We start from the raw sequence: 19,938 nt of genomic DNA, 5'->3' as shown, positions 1-19,938 counted from the left end.
TTCTGAGAGTTCACAGAAGACATACAAACATATAAAATGCAAACTTAAATGCCTCAGGGGCCAGGCAGATAGCGTCAATGTGTGGCGCTGCCTGGTATAAGACAGTAGGGTGTGGTGGGGACTGTGGCCAACTGGGAGATGCATTACCCTCAAGTTCAAAGTCACATGTAAAGAAAACTGCTCTGCTGTTCAAATGAAACATATACGTGGGCTACGTTTACCCTGTTGACTTCTTTTCAGATACACACAATCTCTTTTGAGCCTCTAGCAACTGTTCAAAGTTGACTATAGACACCATTTTGCAAAAGAGGAAACAGAGGCTCTGTGAGGTAAAAGTCTTGGGCAAAGTAACTCAGCAAGTAACTGGGAAAGCAAGATTAAGAAATTGAAGTTCTATGCACCCAAGCCCAGTTATTTTTGTAAAAAGCTAGTAGAGTAGGAAGGGGCAGAAATTGCTATTTACTTTGAGATTTACTCACTCTTCTCACATGTAACTCATCATCCAAGGGCTCCTCCACTGATTTTGGTTGCCCTTTCCCCATATTTTTGTACAACATTAAAGAACACAGTATGTGTGTGTGTAATATCCTCTAGTCAACATGCTTCCGATTTGTCAGAAGTCTCTGGGCTGCTTTCAATACATTGATTTGCTCTCCAAAGACAAGAAGAAATTGCTGAGGAACATAGCTTGATGCAAAAGGTTGCTGCTGTCATCGGAGCCGGCTGGTCAATCCAGGGTGGACCCAATGCAGAGCTGCAGACCTCACTAGGGCTGACTGTGTACGATGCCTCAGAGCATGGGTACACATCACAGACATGAAGAGCTATCCTTGTAGCCAGTTCAGGTGGCAAAATATAGGCTTCAGAGTCAGAAAGAGTTGGGTACAAAACATCTTGTCCTGGGTGGCCAGGGCAATCTAATTAAACCTTCACTATCACTTTTGTTGTTTGAAAATGGAGGAGACAATTATCGTGGGGCTACACAGGTGAATGTATTTGGAACAGGTGTTGGGCAGTTGTTACTGAATACTAGATGCTCAGTAAATGCTGGCTCTCCTCTCTCCCTCTTCCATTCCCCTGGCTTCATGCCCAGTGGAGGAGGCTTAGGCCATGCTGGTAAAATGAGATGTTGGGAGAAGATGTGCTTTGGGAGCTGGAAGACCACAGTCCTCATTGCCACGACCCATACAGTGTTGACAGGGACAATATCTGCCTTGGGATGCTCCAAATACTTTGTCACTCTTAAGGGACAGTGAGTAGGAAGTAAGTTATGGAAAGTGAAGTAGAATTTCTGTAAACTGCTGGCGTACAATCTCTGACAGGGTCACATGCAGATTAGCATAATTTTTGTCCTATTTTTGTCCTGTGAGATACTTCTTTGAGTTTCATTGTGCCCATTGTGCGGCTTTTGTTCTGAGGCTATGGGTTTAATTATTTAGTTATTTATGAGTGCATCTGGGCATAAATGCCACAGTTTTATTTCAGTGACAAATTTATGGTCAGTGAATTTTAGTAATGAATGAATAAATTATTTCTCTTTCATAAATGCCCCTGCAATTTGTGATCTCCATGGCAATTCATAATACTTAAGAAAGGTTCTTTATTAGTTGAAAAAGCCAATGCTAATGGAATCAGGAAAGGGGAGATTTTAAATTGCTTTAATTAACTGTGTTAATTAATATTCAACATGTGTAAGATATTGAATTGACTTTGGTTGGCTCGATTAGAATTTAGTTGCTTAAAATCTGTCTAATATATAAATGTTCTTTGTTAAAGGACATTCTAATTCTTTTGTGAAGTAAATGGCAGGAATAAAAGGATTTCCTCTTCTGTAATCTTTGATTCCTGGTATGTTATTGAAATAATGAAATTACTGAAATTTGCCAAAAAAAAAAAATCAGCACATGCAAAAAAATCCACATCTTGGCTTTCTAATAAAGAAACCCTTAAAGCCACATTGTGATGTGATTTGAAGGAATTAGGGAAGCTTATGACTGATTGCATATTTCAAATCTTTTTCAAGAAAAATCAACACAAACAAAGAAATTTAAATAAACCCTATTCTCCACAAATCACTGCACTAAGTGGACTGGGGCAAAAAAAAAAAAGATGAAGAAGGCTAATCCCTGCTGCTGTGGAGCACACAACTGAGTGAAGGTGGGAGACTCACAGTTACTCAAATGAGAAGTTGGGAAGAGTGTTTGAAGAAGGAGGAGATACTGAGTATGGTTTCTGTGCAGAAGGAACAGACTGTTTCCTTGAGGATAGTGAATGCCCTATTTTTAGATCCTCCTAGGCTTAGCATATGTTTCCTCAATGGAAAACATCAAGACTCATTCTTGATTTTTCTTTTTCTTCACACTCACATCCATTTCATCAACAATTCCCATCAGCTTCACCTTTAAAATATGTATTGAATCTACACACTTCTTATCACTTCTACCAATACCACATAGTCCAAACCCCTGTGCAGATTTCCTATTTCATCTAACTCTTCCCAGGGCCTGGAGAGAGTTAGCAAGTGCAAAGGCCCTGGGCCCTGGATATTCCCTACGCTGGAATAATTTCCCTTTAGATATTCTCAGGACTCATTTGCTACCTCATTCAGGTTTCTGATCAAATGGTACCTCCTCAAAGAGACTTACCTGACTACCCTATCTAAAATAACCTCTTGCTATGTACTTGTCTGACTTTTAAAAAATCATCATACCTGTATCAGTCAGGGTTTAAGCACAGAATTACATATATATTATATAGATATAATATATATATATAGTATTTGCATCTGGCACTTAGTGTCCCCAGGGTGGTGGTCAGGAGGGGAAGATGGATGTGGAGTGGGGAGATCAAGTGTTGGCTGGAACCCACAAACATGACCTGGAACCCCATGGGGATGGACTAAAACCTGTATCCATTTTTTTTTTTTTTTTTGCCACTGGCCTTGCTGACAAGGGTATCCTGCAGAAGCCAAGGCACTTCATCAGGGAGCTAAACACACGCACCTGGCCCAGGAGTCACTGGCTCAGGTGTTAAAGAAGCCGCAGGAGGATAGGGAAAGGCAGTCCAGCTACTGCTCTATGCCCCTGGGATATCTCAGCAGATCAGCAACAATGGGTGTGAGCTACAAATGGGCAGCTGCTTCCCTCTGCTCTCCACATCTCCCGGAATCTTCCCGTGGTCTAATCAGAAAGACACAAGAAATGGAATTCTGGAAAATGTAATTCAGCCCAGCCACACTGACATGTTACAAAGCCATCACGGTATCTATAGTACCTAACATTGTGCTATATACTTATTTGTTCCATGAAAGCAATTATTTTTATCTTCTCAACAGAGCAGATTCAGATATGTGATTTGTAACAGAGTCTTTCTAGATTGTTACCTAATTTCCATACATCTCCCCCATCAGCCTGTTGCTACTGTCTAGAATAATATTACTGATTCTTTCCTTGGTGTTATTAAGAATTTGTCACCAATTTGACAATGCCCAGATGACCTCCTCATTCAACTGACTAATGTGACAATTTTGTGCTAAGTGTCTAACAAATACTTCATTTAGTTAGTCCTCACAACAACTCTGAAAGTAGATGTTATTATCTCCATTTTACAGATAAGGAAACTGAGGCTTAGGGAGGTTAATACTCCAGTGAGGTCACATAGTAACAAAGCCCTGCAGGATTTGAACCCAGGTCTCATTCATTGAGAAGTTTGTTCTATTAAACTCTATATGTGGGTAATTATAGTATAAATGTTGGACTAATTAAGATCACTGTTATCCTTTTGAGAAGTGGGAATCAGCCACCGGTGTCTGGGTCTAGTATTCTACAGTGTGAGGCAGGATGAGAACCTGCTGGTCATTGCATCTTATTGATCTAAAGCTAAAGTAGTTAAAACCAAACGGGTTGCAAAATCCAGAAGATGGACTAATGTAACACATGTGATCAAATACAATCAATAAAAATGGTTCAAAGGATTGGTCCCTGACAGGAATTATTGATTTAAGAGGGAACAAGTTAATATGGATTTGACAGCAAATCTACGTTCTAGGCAGCCCTTAATGAATGGACTCTTGGATGATGGGTAGAAATTACACATCTTCAATATCTATGTTTTTCCTCTCTTTCCCAGGCACATAGCTGAACTACATTTCCCAGATCCTTAGCAGTTACTCTGGGGCCATTTGACCAAGTTCTGCCTAATGGAATATGGGTAAAGTGAAGCCTATCACTTCCCTGCCTGACTCATAAAAAGCTCTACGCATGACCCTTATCTCTTCTTTCTGTACTGCTGCATCCTCAGAAGTCACTTTATTTTAAAAAAATTTTTTTAAATAAATTTTTTTATTTATTTGTTTATTTTTGGCTGCATTGGGTCTTCGTTGCTGTGCACAGGCTTTCTCTAGTTGCGGCGAGCGGGGGCTACTCTTCATTGCGGTGCGCAGGCTTCTCATTGCGGTGGCATCTCTTGTTGTGGAGCACGGGCTCTAGGTGCTCGGGCTTCAGTAGTTGTGGCACGCGTGCTCAGTAGTTGTGGCGCACGGACTTAGCTGCTCTGAGGTGTGTGGAATCTTCCTGAACCAGGGCTCAAACCCATGTCCCCTGCATTGGCAGGCAGATTCTTAACCACTGCGCCACAAGGGAAGCCCCAGAAGTCACTTTGAAGTAAAGGTACTTTAAGAATAAAGGAGTCTGGAAGCCTGGGTCCCCCTATTATTCACTGCTTCTCTCTCTCCACTCCTCACCCTGCCTCACTGACTTATGTTGGACTGTGGCATGAGAGAGAAATAAACCTTTGTTGAGTTAAGCCACTGAGAACGTGGACTTTTGGTTATATAAGCCAATGTTATTTATTCTGTAAGAAGAGCATGCTCAATGGCTCAAGCTCACTTCTCCTTGGAGTATCAGTGCTGCTACTGGATTTTCTGCCTGTTCTCTCCTATTGCTTTCTATTTTTTTTTTTTTTTCTGCACGCGGGCCTCTCACTGTTGTGGCCTCTCCCGTTGCGGAGCACAGGCTCCGGACGCACAGGTTCAGCGGCCATGGCTCACCGGCCCAGCCGCTCTGCGGCATGTGGGATCTTCCTGGACCGGGGCACGAACCTGTGTCCCCTGCATCAGCAGGCGGACTCTCAACCACTGTGCCACCAGGGAAGCCCTCTCCTATTACTTTCAATACCAGAACTCAAAGGTGTCCAAGCACGTAATGATAATCAGACCTTAGATGCTAGAACCAGGAGCTAAAGCACAGGTTCCCTGAGTCTGGGTCAAAGCACAGCTCATATTCAGCATTTGTGTCTGCTCGGGTCCTTGAAAAAAATAGCAGGCCTTTGATGGGAAAGAGGATTGTAAATTCTGCGAGGGTGCAAATCATGTCACATAACATTTCATATCTTGTGTTGAACCATGCTGGTGGGTGAAGAATTGATGAGATAGAAAGGAGGGAACTTTTGTAGTTTTGGAAAAGAACGGCCACAATAAATGTGGTGTATAAAATGAGTGGACCCTGAGAGGCAAGTACAGACAATGGAAGAATTAAATTGTGAGTTCAAAGATCAAAAGAAAGCAGTGAATGCAGAGAAAGGAATAGATCAAGAGATGCTTTGAAGGAAATAAAACAAAGTTGGTGACGATAAGCATTAAAGATGGGAGGGAGGTGAGTCAAAGATAACTTAAAAGTTTCAAGGCTTGAAGATTTGGGAAAATAAATGGTAGTGCCATTGGCAGTGACAGCAAAATTTTGGAAGAGGCATAATTTTTTTAGTGCCATTTAGTTGACCTGTGATGTTGGTTTCAGGTGTACAACATAGTGGTTCCATATTTCTATACATTACAAAATGATCTCCACAATAAGTTAGAAACCATCTGTCACCATACAGTTACTATTACAATATTGTCGACACTATCCCCTATCCTGTACATTACATCTCCATGACTTATTTATTGTATGAATGAAAGTTTTTACCTCTTAATCCCCTTCACCTATTTTGTTCATTTCCCCACCCGCTTCTCCTCTGGCAACCACCAGTTTGTTCTCTGTATCTCCAACCCTGTTTCTGTTTTGTTTGTTTTGGTTTTTAGATTCCACGTATAAGTGAAATCATACTGTAATTGTCTTTCTCTGTCTGACTTATTTCACTTAGCATAATAATTTCTAAATCCATCCATGTTGTTGGCAAGATTTCATTCTTTTTAAAGACTGAGTAATATTCCTTTGCATATATTTACCATATCTTCTTTATCCATTAATCTATCCTTGGACACTTAGGCTGCTCCCATATCTTGGCTATTGCAAATAATGCTGCAATGAACATATGGGTTCATATATCTTTTTGAATTAGCATTTTTGTTTTCTTCAGGTATTTACCCAGGTGTGGAATTTCTGGATTGTATAATAGTTCTAGTTTTAATTTTTTGAGGAACCTTTATACTGTTTTCCATATTGGCTGCACCAATTTACTATCCCACCAACAGTGCAAGAGGGGGTCCCCTTTCTTTACATCCTCACCAATGCTTTTGTTGTCTTTTGATGATGGCCATCTGACAGGTGTGAGGTGATATCTCATTGGGTTTTTTTGTTTTTTTTTTTTGCGGTACACGGGCCTCTCACTGTTGTGGCCTCTCCCAATGCGGAGCACAGGCTCCGGACGCGCAGGCTCAGCGGCCATGGCTCACGGGCCCAGCTGCTTCGGGGCATGTGGGATCTTCCTGGACCGGGGCACGAACCCGTGTCCCCTTCATCGGCAGGCGGACTCTCAACCACTGTGCCACCAGGGGAGCCCTCATTGTGTTTTTTCTTTCTTTTTTTTTTTTTTTCCTGTCAGTATTTTGAAATTAAGTTTAGATGAATGTTTCCTAAATTGTGAAACAGTAAGTGGTAAAAGAAAGGATTTTTACATTGAAAAAAGCAATCTTTTAAAAACTGCTTTAATCACTTACATATATTTCTGTTTGCTGAGGTCTAAAGTTCCACTGGAGACTTGCATGCACATCTGCATTAAAGGTGACTTTAATGATGCAATCCTTAACAGGTACCATGTTTTCAATCTGGTCTGATGCATGACCTGCTACTGCCGATCCTCCAAGTCCAGTAGTCTGGCAGTAGAGCCTGTAAAGGGGCACGGCGGCGTAGGACACCCCCTGCATGCCCACGGCCGCCGCGGCCACATACGTGAGGACGGTCTTGTTCCGCCGCCGCCAATCCTCCTCCTGTACGCGCGTGAAGGGGTTCGTGCTCTTCGGCCGCCGCGGCGGCTGCACCGCCAAGCTCGGGCGCCTCCATGTGCCGAGCCGTCTCAGCTCCCTCTCAGCACCCCCTGTCCCGCTCCTCCCTGACTTGAGACAAGACTCTACCCTCTCCGCAGCCCTGGTCGGGTTTCCAGGGTGGTTCCAGGGCCACCCGCACAAAGCCACGCGCGCCCATCCCATACCCCAGAGCCCTCCCATCCCTCATTGTGTTTTTGATTTGCATTTCCCTGAGGCTTATTGATATTGGAGCATCTTTTCATGCGTCTGTTGGTCATCTGTATGTCTTCTTTGGAAAACGTATATTCAGGTCCTCTGCCCATTTTTTAATTGGATATAAACCCTTCGGGTTTTCAAAGCCAGACATTTTGTGGGCTTGTCTTCCCTGTGCAGCACCCTCAGGCTGGGGAGCTCGATGTGGGAATCAGATTCCTGGCTCCTTTAGGAGAACTCTGCAGTTGTGATTTTCCTCCCACTTTTGGGTCACCTTGCTGGGGGCGGGGGTCCAGACTAGATGCCCCTTTTGTTGTTCCTTCTTTATATCTTTTGTTTTGTTTTGTTTTGTTTTTTAGGGGGTGGTTCACGGACCTCTCACTGTTGTGGCCTCTCCCGTTGCGGAGCACAGGCTCCGGACGCGCAGGCTCAGCGACCATGGCTCACGGGCCCAGCCGCTCCGCGGAATGTGGGATCTTCCCGGACCGGGGCACGAACCTGTGTCCCCTGCATCGGCAGGCGGACTCTCAACCACTGCGCCACCAGGGAAGCCCCCTTTATATCTTTTGTTATGGAAAATCCTTTCTGCTAGTCTTCAAGTCACTCTCAAATATAGCTGTTCTGTAAGCAGTTGTAATTTGGTGTGTCCGTGGGAGGAGGTGACCTCAGGATGTTCCTGCCACCACCATTTTGTTCCAGATTCCAGGAGAAGAATAATTTTTGATGGAAATGTGATGATTTTTTTTGTGTGTGTATGTAGAGTTTCAGTGACTGAGACATTTAGAAATGTCCAGTAAGCAGTTGATAAATTACTTTCTAATCAGGCTGACTTTTCTTTTTCTTTCAAGTATAGTAAAAACTAGCCTTCTGATTATTGGAGTCTTTTTTTTTTTTCAAAACTGAAGTTAAACTAATACCTTCCAGGCATTTGATATATACCTTACGATGGTGACAATGCTTAATAACTCCATCATTTTGCTGCTGTCTCTTGTTCTATTTCCCTTCCCACCACAATAATTAAGGATTCTATACTTTGCCCACACTGCTAATGTATTTATAAAGCATGGCCCTGCTGCTCTTTCATACCCTTCCTAGTTGCAATGTATTTTGTGACGTGGCCTTTTGACTTGGCCTGTGCTTGTGTCAAATTGTCTTATACACGTCCTTGATCTTTTGCCCTGCTAACATTTTACACACTATTACATTTCAGAGTTTGGAATCTTCAATCATGCAGTAAACACTGATGCTGCATTAATTTTAAATTCAAGAGATTGAAAAAGGGGGAGATTGAAAAAGAGGTCAACTTGGATCTAGAGACTGACTGAATTTCTGTAGGAGTCAGAGCACCTTAAAAGTGTGCATTTCAACCAGATGATTTGTGAGTGAGCCTTGTGGCTGATAGTCAGAGAAAGAAATGACTGATTTGGAGGTGAGAGCCAAGATGGTGCCTCACTGCTGGTCAGTTTCTCATCATCTTTGGAGAATAAAGGTAGAGAATATCAAGGACTGTTTGGACCAGAAGAACCTGGTTGGTTAGGACCCCATTGGATCTCCAGATTATGCCAGGAGAACGGGAATGTGTTCTGTGAGGAGCCCGTTAGTGCTTTTTCATCTCCCTACACATAGCAGAAATATTTGGAAACAGCTCCATACTCTCCCTGAACTCAATTTCACTGGCCTTACTGCTCAATGCTTTCTTTTCTTCAATGCCTTTCACATGAACAGTGCAGATCCAACAGAACGAACTGTCACTGAGTTTGGTGATTGTCAGCAAGGGGGGTAAATGTCTCTTTGATGGCTGTTTTGATGTGCTTGTTTAAATGTGCCCTCTGTCCACTGATGCTTGTGGAATGACCTCTTGTTGTCTCAAAGGCTGGCCTCTCTTATTTCTGCATGGGAGGTAGAAGTGTGTTCTTCCTCCCACCCATTTCAAGTCTTGTCAAAGCAGACATCGAGATGAATATTTGCCCTTTCTTCCCTTCTCAGGTCAGCTCTGCAAACTAGTAACATTATTGACATGGATTGTGTAGATATAAAAACAAAGAGATAAAATGATACTTAGTACTAATGAGCATGGGGTAAAATAATATATGTCTGCAGTGTGACCTGAGCTGTGCACCAACAAATGCACAATGATATTTTTCAGATTATCAGTGGACAGAGGGCATATCAGAATAAATTGGGGGACTCTTCTTCAAATATACTTACCAAGGATACATCTCCTCTATGACAAGCAATGACAGATGATACAGCTAGAAATGCACTGTGTATATGACCAGCATAGAGGAGAAAAAAGTTGAGCACCAAATCCTGTGTGATTGATTAGAATAAGATAAGAAAACCTTTGTTCAGGTTGCAGTCTTTATTGATAGCAGATCAGAATCTGAATATGAAAATCGGACCAAATATACTTGTAGAATTCAACATTTCTATGTATATGGACTTAGAATTAGATTAGGCTTCTTTATGCCTCAGGTTTTAATAAGATTAGAAAATCATGTTGCAATTTTGCATGTTTAGTTGAGAAGGGATAGTAATACTTACCATGTGGCTCAAAATCCCCATTTCACGGAGGAGAGTTCTGAGGCCTAGAGAAATTATGATTGTCCACGGTCAAAGTGGTGTAATGGCAAAAACTTAGGCTTTGCAGACACAACAGTCTGAGCTTGATTTCTTGACTTGCCATTTGACCTTGAGCAAGTTTCTTAACTTTGCTTAGTCTTAGTACCCTGATTTGTAAAATCAAGATGTCAATCCCTGTCATTCAAGTTTATTGGAAAAAATAAATAAGCTAAAATCTCCAAAACAGTTATAGGCATGTAGTAGGCTCTGAACAAAGGGGGACTGCTAGTATTATTATATATGCTGAGAGAAGACAGATTTGAGAATAGAATCTATATCAACATTATAGGATACAGCTTTTGTTTTTCTACCTCATATAGCTCATAAATCAAGTTTCTATCAATGAAAACTAGCACTTATGGAGGGTTTGCAAACGCTTTCACATCTGCTACTCATGACTAAATGGAGGGGCCAGTATTACAATCCAGCTGTAATGCTAGGGAACATTGACTTTTAACGTTAGGTGAAGTGACTTGCTCAATAATTCTAATAAGGAATAGAGTTGGGACTGAGTCCAAACTCGGGTCTTCTCCTTCCCTGAACCATTCCAGATTTGCTCCTTTATAATCGATGTTTCATGGCTCGCCATTTCCTCCATTCCCTAATTAAAGTGCTGTATCAGTGCTCCACAAACATACTCTATTTCTTATTTTATATATATATTTGAAATGGTAACATAACTGGTATATTAAATTAGTTGAACACTATAGGGTGTAAGCAGAAAACAGTTTTATTTCATTATCTCAAACACTGTGGATATTTCACTCCTGTAACTAGGAGAAAATCTCAGCCAGCCACTGATGTTTCCAGACAATCTTAGATAATAAAATTTCAGCTGACCTTCCAGCCATGATGGTAATTGGTACTTGACTAGCTCTTGCAATGTAAACAACTATAAAGCTAGACAAATATATATGGAACAACTGTTTTCAGATGATAGAAGACAGGCAGCAATGGACTGTAATCCCTAGAAAAGGAAAACACATGATCCTTATGATTACCCCAGATTTTTGACTGAAGGAGCTTTCAGACCATGGCACAGGAATTTGAAACCCTAGCAAAGTATGACAGTCTCACTGAATGGAGGAGCCAGAGTTTGGGGCTGCTGAGGCTGGAACTTGTAGGGATGGATATCTGAAAGAAGGCAGCTGGTCAGAAAATAAGCTTCAGAAATCTGCCTAGGGGTCCCCTTGAATCGTTGGCCAAATACTAATCTGCATGTACAGGGAGAGATACGGCAAGGCTTGACAGCAAGCAGCTACTTAGGGAACTGTGAGCTGACCTGAGATTTTTGAGATCACAAAGTTCAAGGGAGCATTAGAATTCTGACCAACCAAAGTAGAGAGGTCTTGCTGAAACTTCAGGTGTTCAATTGAAACCCCATAAAGGCCACATCTCAGATGTTGGGCTACTCTGGCCTTAGAGAAAGAAGTAGGAAAGTGTGCCTTATACCTGTAGAAAAAAAATGATCAATGGAAGCAGACCCAGAGATGACAGAGATACTGGAATTAGCAGGAAAGAACTTGAACAGCTATTATAAATATATTCAATAATTTAAAGGAAAATATTGTCATACTTAGTGATGAACAGATGGATAATCTCAGTAGAGAAATTGGAATTATAAAACAAGAAGCAAATGAAACATTAGAACTGAAAAAAAAGAAATGAAAAATTTACTGGACTAGCTTAACAGAAGATTGAACACTTTAGAAGAAAATATCAGTAAACTATCCAAATTGAATGACAGGAAAAGAGCCTGAGAAAAGGAACAGTCTCAGAGATCTGTGAGGCAGCATTAATCGCTCTAACTTATGTGTAACTGGAGTTCCCAGAAGAAGGAAGAGTGAGACTGAGGCAGAAAAACAAGGATGAAATAATTAGCAAAAATTTTAAATTTGGTCTTTGAATTTTGGAACAGGGGAAGGAAGCTCACTCTTAAAACTTCTTTTCAAAATTGTATTGGGTGTATTAGAACTAGTAAGTGAATTTAGAAAGGTTGTAGGATTCAAGATCAATATACAAAAACAATTGCATATCTATATACAAGCAAGAAACAATTGGAAAATGAAATTAAAGGTCAATTCTATTGTCAATAGTGTCAAAAAATATAAAATACATAGGAATAAATTTAATGAAAGAAGTGTAAGACCACTATCCAAAACAGCAAAGAAGATTGCAAAAAGGAACAAAAGACCTAAATTCATGGTGAAGTATACCATTTATGGATCGCAAGATTTAATATTGTCAAGAAATCATTTCTTTCCGAATTGTTCTATAGATTCATACAATGACAATTGAAATCCAAGCAGTTTTTAAAAAATAGAAACTGACAAGCTGATTTATATGGAAATGCCAAGGACTTAGAATAGCCAAAACAATTTTAAAGATAAAGAACTTAGACTACTTGATTTCAAGATTTACCTTAAATTATTATAATCAAACATTATTATTGATGTAAGGATAGACAAATAGGTCAATAGGATGGAAGAAAAGAGTCCATAAATAGGCCCACAGTTGTATGTTGTTATGGTTTTAAAGATGACTACAAATTCTTAGATACACCTCCCATCAGGATATAGGGTTCCCTTGAATCTAGATGGGACTGTGACTACTTTGTCCAAAAGAATATGATGGAAATAAAACTGTATAATTCCTGAGAGTAAGTCGTAAGAGGCAAAACACCTTCTGCCAGGTTCTCTTGGGACACTCCTTCTGTGGGAAGCCAGGCTTATGTAAAAAGTTTGACTATCCTGTGGCTACTATACTGGAGAGGTCATGTGTAGATATTTTGATTGACACTCTCAGCTGAGCCCCTGGCAGCCAGGCAGCATGTCAGTCATGTGAATGAGCCATATTTGACCCTGAGCCTAACTGAATCTTCAGAATTCTACAGCCCCATGCAACACCTAAGTGTATCCACATGAGAAACTCCATGAATAAACTCCAGCAGAGCCTTTCTCAGATTGCTGACCCATAAAATAGCAAAGTAAAATCCTTGTTCTAAGCCAGTCATTCTGGTGGTAGTTTGTTATGCAACAAAAGTAATTGGATAATTTAGTGGGTAAATGAGACTCTTTTCAAGAAATGGTGCAAGGAAAACTGGGTATCTGTATGGAAAAAAAGAACTTCAACACATACTTTGTACTATACATAAAACAGTTCAAATTGGAGGATCGACTCAAATGAAAGAACAAAATATGTAGAGCTTCTAGATAAACACATCAAACTATATTTACATAATGGAATATACTCAGCAATAAGGAAGAAAAATAACTCACTGATACATGCAACATCAGGGATGTATCTCAACAACATTACCTTGAGTAAAATAAGCCAGACATGAAAGAGTACATATTATATGAATTTATTTATATAAAGTTCTAGGACAGGTAATCTACAGTGATATTGAACAGTAGTTGCCTCTGCAGAAGGGATGAAATTCTGGCACTGGTTCCCTCTGTTTATGGCAAGTCCCTAACACTATTTTTCTTTTAAGTGCTATTGTGACTTCCACAGAAACACTCCTGCTGGGGCTCTCTAATTGTAATTGTCATGATTTGAGTCTCAGCCTTTGTATATGCAGTGACCCATCCCATGCTAAGTCTCTCTTTAGGGTTCCATCATACATTCAGGGGATCTCCTGAGTAAAGTTTACTTTAAGGCAGCCCCAGGCCAGCTTTCTTCCCCATGTGGTCCACATCTCACCAATGAAAATGCTCACAAATATTTGCCCCACCAAGGACTGCAGTTTGTTCCCAGTGCAGGGCTTTCATCTTTAGCCATGGGCTTCAGCTTCTTGCCTCAGGCTTTTTCAAGCATGGTTCTGACATCAGTCTTGGACCCCAGATATGCCAGGCAGTCAAGGTCAACTGCTCTTAGCCATTCACTAGATGCTTCTCTTACTTGCCCTCTTCCCCTCCTCTATGATGGGAAGGGAAAATATTATAGTCCTCTAGAACTGGCTGCAGTAATTTTGCTTTGCAATCCCTTTAAACCTCAATCCTTTTATATCCTCAAGAGGGTTGCTGAGTGAATCACGGCAACACTGATTTATTATCATTTGCTTTGGAAGCTCTGCAGAGGTGGTCTTGCCCTACACTTTGTAATGTAGGGTACTTAGTACCTATTGTTTGCTTTCTCCAATTTTAGACTGAGAAATAGTCAAATTTTAACTTCTTATTACAGAAAGGGGGCATTTCAAAGCCCTGGGAGCTGACCTTTAGCTGACATTTTTGGCTTTCCAAATCAGAGCACTTTTACTAAATTATTGGCTGCAGAAAATCTGTCAGAAGATTCAGTTTGTCCACAATTAACATTAATGTCAAGTGTGACAGCTATTTTTGTGATGGTTTCAGCGGTGAAAATTCTCTTGTCTAACTAGTGTTCCTGCCACCCACAAATTAAAAAAAGCTCACTGTTAATGGGCCTCAGTTAGTTCTTGTGCCCTGTTGAATAATTCTATGTTCTCACTTTATAATTTTATTTTAAAATAACAGTCACTACATTTGAGGGTGACCTACAAGATGGCGGAGGAGTAAGACATGGAGATCACCTTCCTCCCCACAAATACATCAAAAATACATTTACATGTGGAACAACTAAAGGACACCTACTGAACACTGGCAGAAGACCTCAGACTTCCAAAAAGGCAAGAAAATCCCCACGAAACTGGGTAGGGCAAAAAAAAAAAAAAAGAAAAAAAGAGACAAAGCAATAGGGATGAGACCTGCACCTCTGGGAAGGAGCTGTGAAGGAGGAAAAGTTTTCACACACTAGGAAGCCCCCTCACTGGTGGGGATGGTGCGGGGAGCTTTGGAGACACAGAGGAGAGGACAGCAACAGCAGTGCAGAGAGCAAAGTGGAGAGATTCCTGCACAGAAGATGGGTGCCGACCAGCACTCACCAGCCTGAGACGCTTGTCCGCTCACCTGCTGGGGCAGGTGGGTGCTGGGAGCTGAGGCTTAGGCTTCAGAGATCAAACCCCAGGGAGAGGACTGTGTTGGCTGTGTGAAGACAGACTGAAGGGGGCTAGCACACCAGAGCTAGCTGGGAGGGAGTCCTGGAAAGTGTGGACTTGTCGGAGAGGCAAGAGACCATTGTTTCAGGGTGAAAGAGGAGAGGGGAGTCCTGCTCCGTGTGCCCACAGATGGCAGAGCGCTGCCTAAGCAAGCTCCAGAGACGGGCATGAGCTGTGGCTATCATCTTGGATCCCAGAGGCGGGCATGGACTGCTACCGCTGCCACCACTGCCACTAGAGGTCCTGTGTGCAAGCACAGATCACTACCCACACCCTCCCAGGAGCCTTTGCAGCACACCATTGCCAGGGTCCTGTGATCCAGGGCCAACTTCCCTGGGAGAACACACGGCGTGCCTCAGGCTGTTGCAATGTCACGCCAGCCTCTACCGCTGCAGACACTGCCCGCGTCCCAATTATGACTACCGTACCCTTCCCTCTCCCCAGCCTGAGTGGGCAAGAGAGCCCTAATCAGTGCTGCTTTAACCCCCTTCTGTCTGGTGGGGAACAGATGCCTGAGGGCGACCTACATGCAGAGGTGGGGCCAATCCAAAGCTGAACCCCAGGAGCTGTGTGAACAAAGAAGAGAAAGGGAAGTTTCTCTGCGCAGCCTCAGAAGCAGTGCATTAAATCCCTGCAATCAGCTTGGTAAACCCTGCATCTGTGGGATGCATGACTAGGCATTGAGTGTTCCCAAAATTGAGGCAGTGGACTTTGGGGGCAACTGTGGACTTGGGGTTTGCGTTCTGTGTTTGATTTGTTTTTGGTTTTATGTTTATCTTAGTTTAGTTTTTAGTTTTTGTCTTCACTTGTGGGCTTGTTTATTGGTTTGGTGCTCTCTTCCTTTCTCTTTTCCTTTTTTTCCCCTCTTTTTGTGAGTGTGTGTATGCTTCTTTATGTGACTTTGTTTCGTTTTGCTTTTACCCTTTGTCTTGGGGTTCTGTCTGTTCATTTTTTCTTTTTTTTTTTTCTTCTTCCTTTTCTTCTGTGCCATGTGGCTGGCAGGGTCTTGGTGCTCTGGCCAGATGTTGGGCCTGAGCCTCCAAGGTGGGAGAGCCGAGTCCAGGATTTTGGACAACCAGAGACCTCCTGGCCCCATGTAATATTAATCAGTGAGAGCTCTCCCAGAGATCTCCATCTCAACACTAAGACCCAATACCATCTAATGGCCAGCAAGCTCCAGTGCTGGATGCCCCATGCCAAACAACTAGCAAACCAGGAACACAATCCCACCCATTAACAGGCAGGCTGCCTAAACTCAAACTAATTCACAGACACCCCAAAACACACCACCAGATGCAGTCCTGCTGACCAGAGGGACAAAATCCAGCCCCAGCAACCAGAACACAGGCACCAGTCCCCACCCACCAGGAAGGGTACACAAGCCACTGAATCAACCTCACCCACTGGGGGCAGACACCAGAAGTAAAAGGGACTATGAACCTGCAGCCTGCAAAACGGAGACCCAAAAGTTAAACAAAATGGGAAGACAGAGTAATATGCAGCAAATGAAGAAGCAAGGTAAAAACCCACCAGACCAAATGAATGAATAGGAAATAGGCAGTCTACCTGAAAAAGTATTCAGAGTAATAATAGTAGAGATGATCCAAAGTCTCAGCAATAGAATGGAGAAAATACAAGAAATGTTTCACAAGGACCTAGAAGAACTAAAGAGCAAACAATCAATGATGAACAACACAATAAATGAAATAAAAATATGCTAGAAGGAATCAATAGCAGAATAAGTGAGGCAGAAGAACGGATTATTTACCTGGAAGACAGAATAGTGGAAATAACTGCCACAGAGCAAAATAATAAAAAAAAAAGAATGAAAAGAATTGAGGACAGTCTCAGAGACCTCTGGGACAACATTAAACACACCAACATTCGAATTATACGGGTCCCAGAAGAAGAAGAGAGAAGGAAAGGGTCTGAGAAAATATTTGAAGAGATTGTAGTCAAAAACTTCCCTAATATGGGAAAGGAAATAGTCAATCAAGCCCAGGAAGTGCAGAGAGTCCCATACAGGAAAAACCCAAGGAGAAAAATGCCAAGACACACATTAATTGAACGATCAAAAATTAAATACGAAGAAAAAATATTAAAAGCAGCAAGGGAAAAACAACAAATAACATACAAGGGAATCCCCATGAGGTTAACAGTTGATCTTTCAGCAGAAACTCTGAAAGCCAGAAGGGAGTGGCAGGACATATTTAAAGTGATGAAAGGGAAAAACCTACAACCAATATTACTCTGCCCAGCAAGGATCTCATTCAGATTTGACAGAGAAATTAAAATCTTTACAGACAAGCCAAGTTTAGAGTATTCAGCACCACCAAACCAGCTTTACAACAAATGCTAAAGGAACTTCTCTAGGCAGGAAGCACAAGAGAAGGAAAAGACGTACAAAAACAAACCCAAAACAATTAAGAAAATGGCAATAGGAACATACATATCGATAATTACCTTAAACGTGAGTGGATTAAATGCTCCAACGAAAAGGCACAGACTGGCTGGATAGACACAAAAACAAGACCCATATATATGTTGTCTACAAGAGACCTGCTTCAGACCTAGGGACACACACAGACTGAAAGTGAGGGGATGGAAAAAGATATTCCATGCAAATGGAAATCAAAAGAAAGCTGGAGTAGCAATTCTCATATCAGACTAATAGACTTTAAAATGAAGACTGTTACAAGAGACAAAGGACACTACATAATGATCAAAGGATCAATCCAAGAAGAAGATATAACAATTGTAAATATTTATGCACCCAACATAGGAGCACCTCAATACATAAGGCAAATGCTAACAGCCATAAAAGGGGAAATCGACAGTAACACAATCATAGTAGGGGACTTTAACACCCCACTTTCACCTATGGACACATCATCCAAAATTAAAATAAATAAGGAAACACAAGCTTTAAATGACACATTAGACCAGATGGACTTAATTGATATTTATAGGACATTCCATCCAAAAAAAGAGAATACACTTTCTTCTCAAGTGTTCATGGGACATTCTCCAGGATAGATCATATCTTGGGTCACAAATCAAGCCTCAGTAAATTTACAAAAATTGAAATCAGGCTTCTCTGGTGGCGCAGTGGTTAAGGATCCACCTGCCAATGCAGGGGATGTGGGTTCAAGACCTGGTCCGGGAAGATCCCACATACTGCAGAGCAACTAAGCCCGTGTGCCACAACTACGGAGCCTGTGCTCTAGAGCCCACAAGCCACAAATACTGAGCCCGTGTGCCATAACTACTGAAGGCCGCATGCCTAGAGCCCGTGCTCCACAACAACAGAAGCCACTGCAATGAGAAGCCTGCACACTGCAACGAAGAGTAGACCCTGCTCACCACAGCCAGAGAAAAGCCCGTGTGCATCAACAAAGACCCAATGCAGCCAAAAATAAAATAAATAAAATTTAATAAATTAATTTTAAAAAAGGAAAGTTGAATTCATATCAAGTATATTTCTTGACCACAAAGCCATGGGACTAGATATCAGTTATAGGAAAAGTTGTAAAAAATACAAACACATGGAAGCTAAACAATACACTAATAAATAACCAAGAGATCACTGAAGAAATCAAAGGGGAAATAAAAAAATACGTAGAAAAAATGACAATGAAAACATGAGGCCCGAAACCTATGGGATGCAGCAAAAGCATTTCTAAGAGGGAAATTTATAGCAATACAATCCTACCTTAAGAAACAAGAAGAATCTCATAAAAATCAGATAAGAAATAAATGAAAAAAAATGAAGGAAACAATAGCAAAGATCAATAAAACTAAAAGGTGGTTCTTTGAGAAGATAAACAAAATTGCTAAAGCACTAGCCAGACTCATCAGGAGAAAAAGGAAGAAGATTCAAATTAACAGAATTAGAAATGGAAAAGGAGAAGTAACAATTGACACTGTAGAAATACAAAGGATTGTGAGAGACTACTACAAGCAACTATATGCCCATAAAGTAGACAACCTGGAAGAAATGGACAATTCTTAGAAAAGTACAACCTTCCAAGACTGAACCAGGAAGAAATAGAAAATATGAACTGACCAATCACAAGCACTGAAATTGAAACTGTGATTAAAAATCTTGCAACACACAAAATCCTAGGACCAGATGGCTTCACAGGTAAATTCTATCAAACATTCAGAGAAGAGCTAACACCTATCCTTCTGAAACTCTTCCAAAATATAGCAGAGGGAGGAACACCCACAAACTCATTCTGTGAGGCCACCATCACCCTGATACCAAAACCAGACAAAGATGTCACACAGAAAGAGAACTACAGGCCAATATCACTGATGAACATAGATGCAAAAATCCTCAGCAAAATACTAGCAAACAGAATCCAACAGCACATTAAAAGGATCATACACCATGATCAAGTGGGGTTTATCTCAGGAATGCAAGTATTCTTCAATATATGCAAATCAATGTGATGCACCATATTAACAAACTGAAGGTTAAAAACCATATGATCATCTCAATAGATGAAGAAAAAGCTTTTGACAAAATTCAACACCCATTTATGAAAAAAACTCTCTAGAAAATGGGCATAGAGGGAAACTACCTCAACATAATAAAAGCCATATATGGCAAACCCACAGCCAACATCATTCTCAATGGTAAAAAGCTGAAACCATTTCCTCTAAGATCAGGAACAAGACAAGTGTGCCCACACTCACAACTGTTATTCAACATAGGTTTGGAAGTTTTAGCCACAACAATCAGAGAAGAAAAAGAAATAAAAGGAATCCAAATCAGAAAAGAAGCAAAACTATCAGTATTTGCAGATGACATGATACTATACATAGAGAATCCCAAAGATGC

At 41.2% G+C, this 19,938-nt stretch overlaps 1 protein-coding gene across 1 annotated transcript; it reads right to left on the bottom strand.

Annotated features, from left to right (window-relative positions):
• Positions 1–967: 967 nt before the first annotated feature.
• LOC307064895 (cytochrome c oxidase assembly protein COX11, mitochondrial-like) lies at positions 968–7,441 on the bottom strand (the record flags this gene model as incomplete). Its single annotated transcript, XM_079721615.1, has 2 exons — positions 968–1,315; positions 6,935–7,441. 2 exons carry the CDS (start codon positions 7,439–7,441, stop codon positions 968–970), a joined length of 855 nt encoding a protein of 284 aa, XP_079577741.1.
• Positions 7,442–19,938: the final 12,497 nt, after the last annotated feature.

Source organism: Hyperoodon ampullatus (genome assembly GCF_949752795.1).
Source record: "Hyperoodon ampullatus genome assembly, chromosome: 16".
In the NCBI taxonomy this organism is placed as follows: Eukaryota; Metazoa; Chordata; class Mammalia; order Artiodactyla; family Ziphiidae; genus Hyperoodon; species Hyperoodon ampullatus.
The sequence above is the reverse complement of the archived record's forward strand: the minus strand, read 5'-3'. Positions and strand labels throughout refer to the sequence as shown.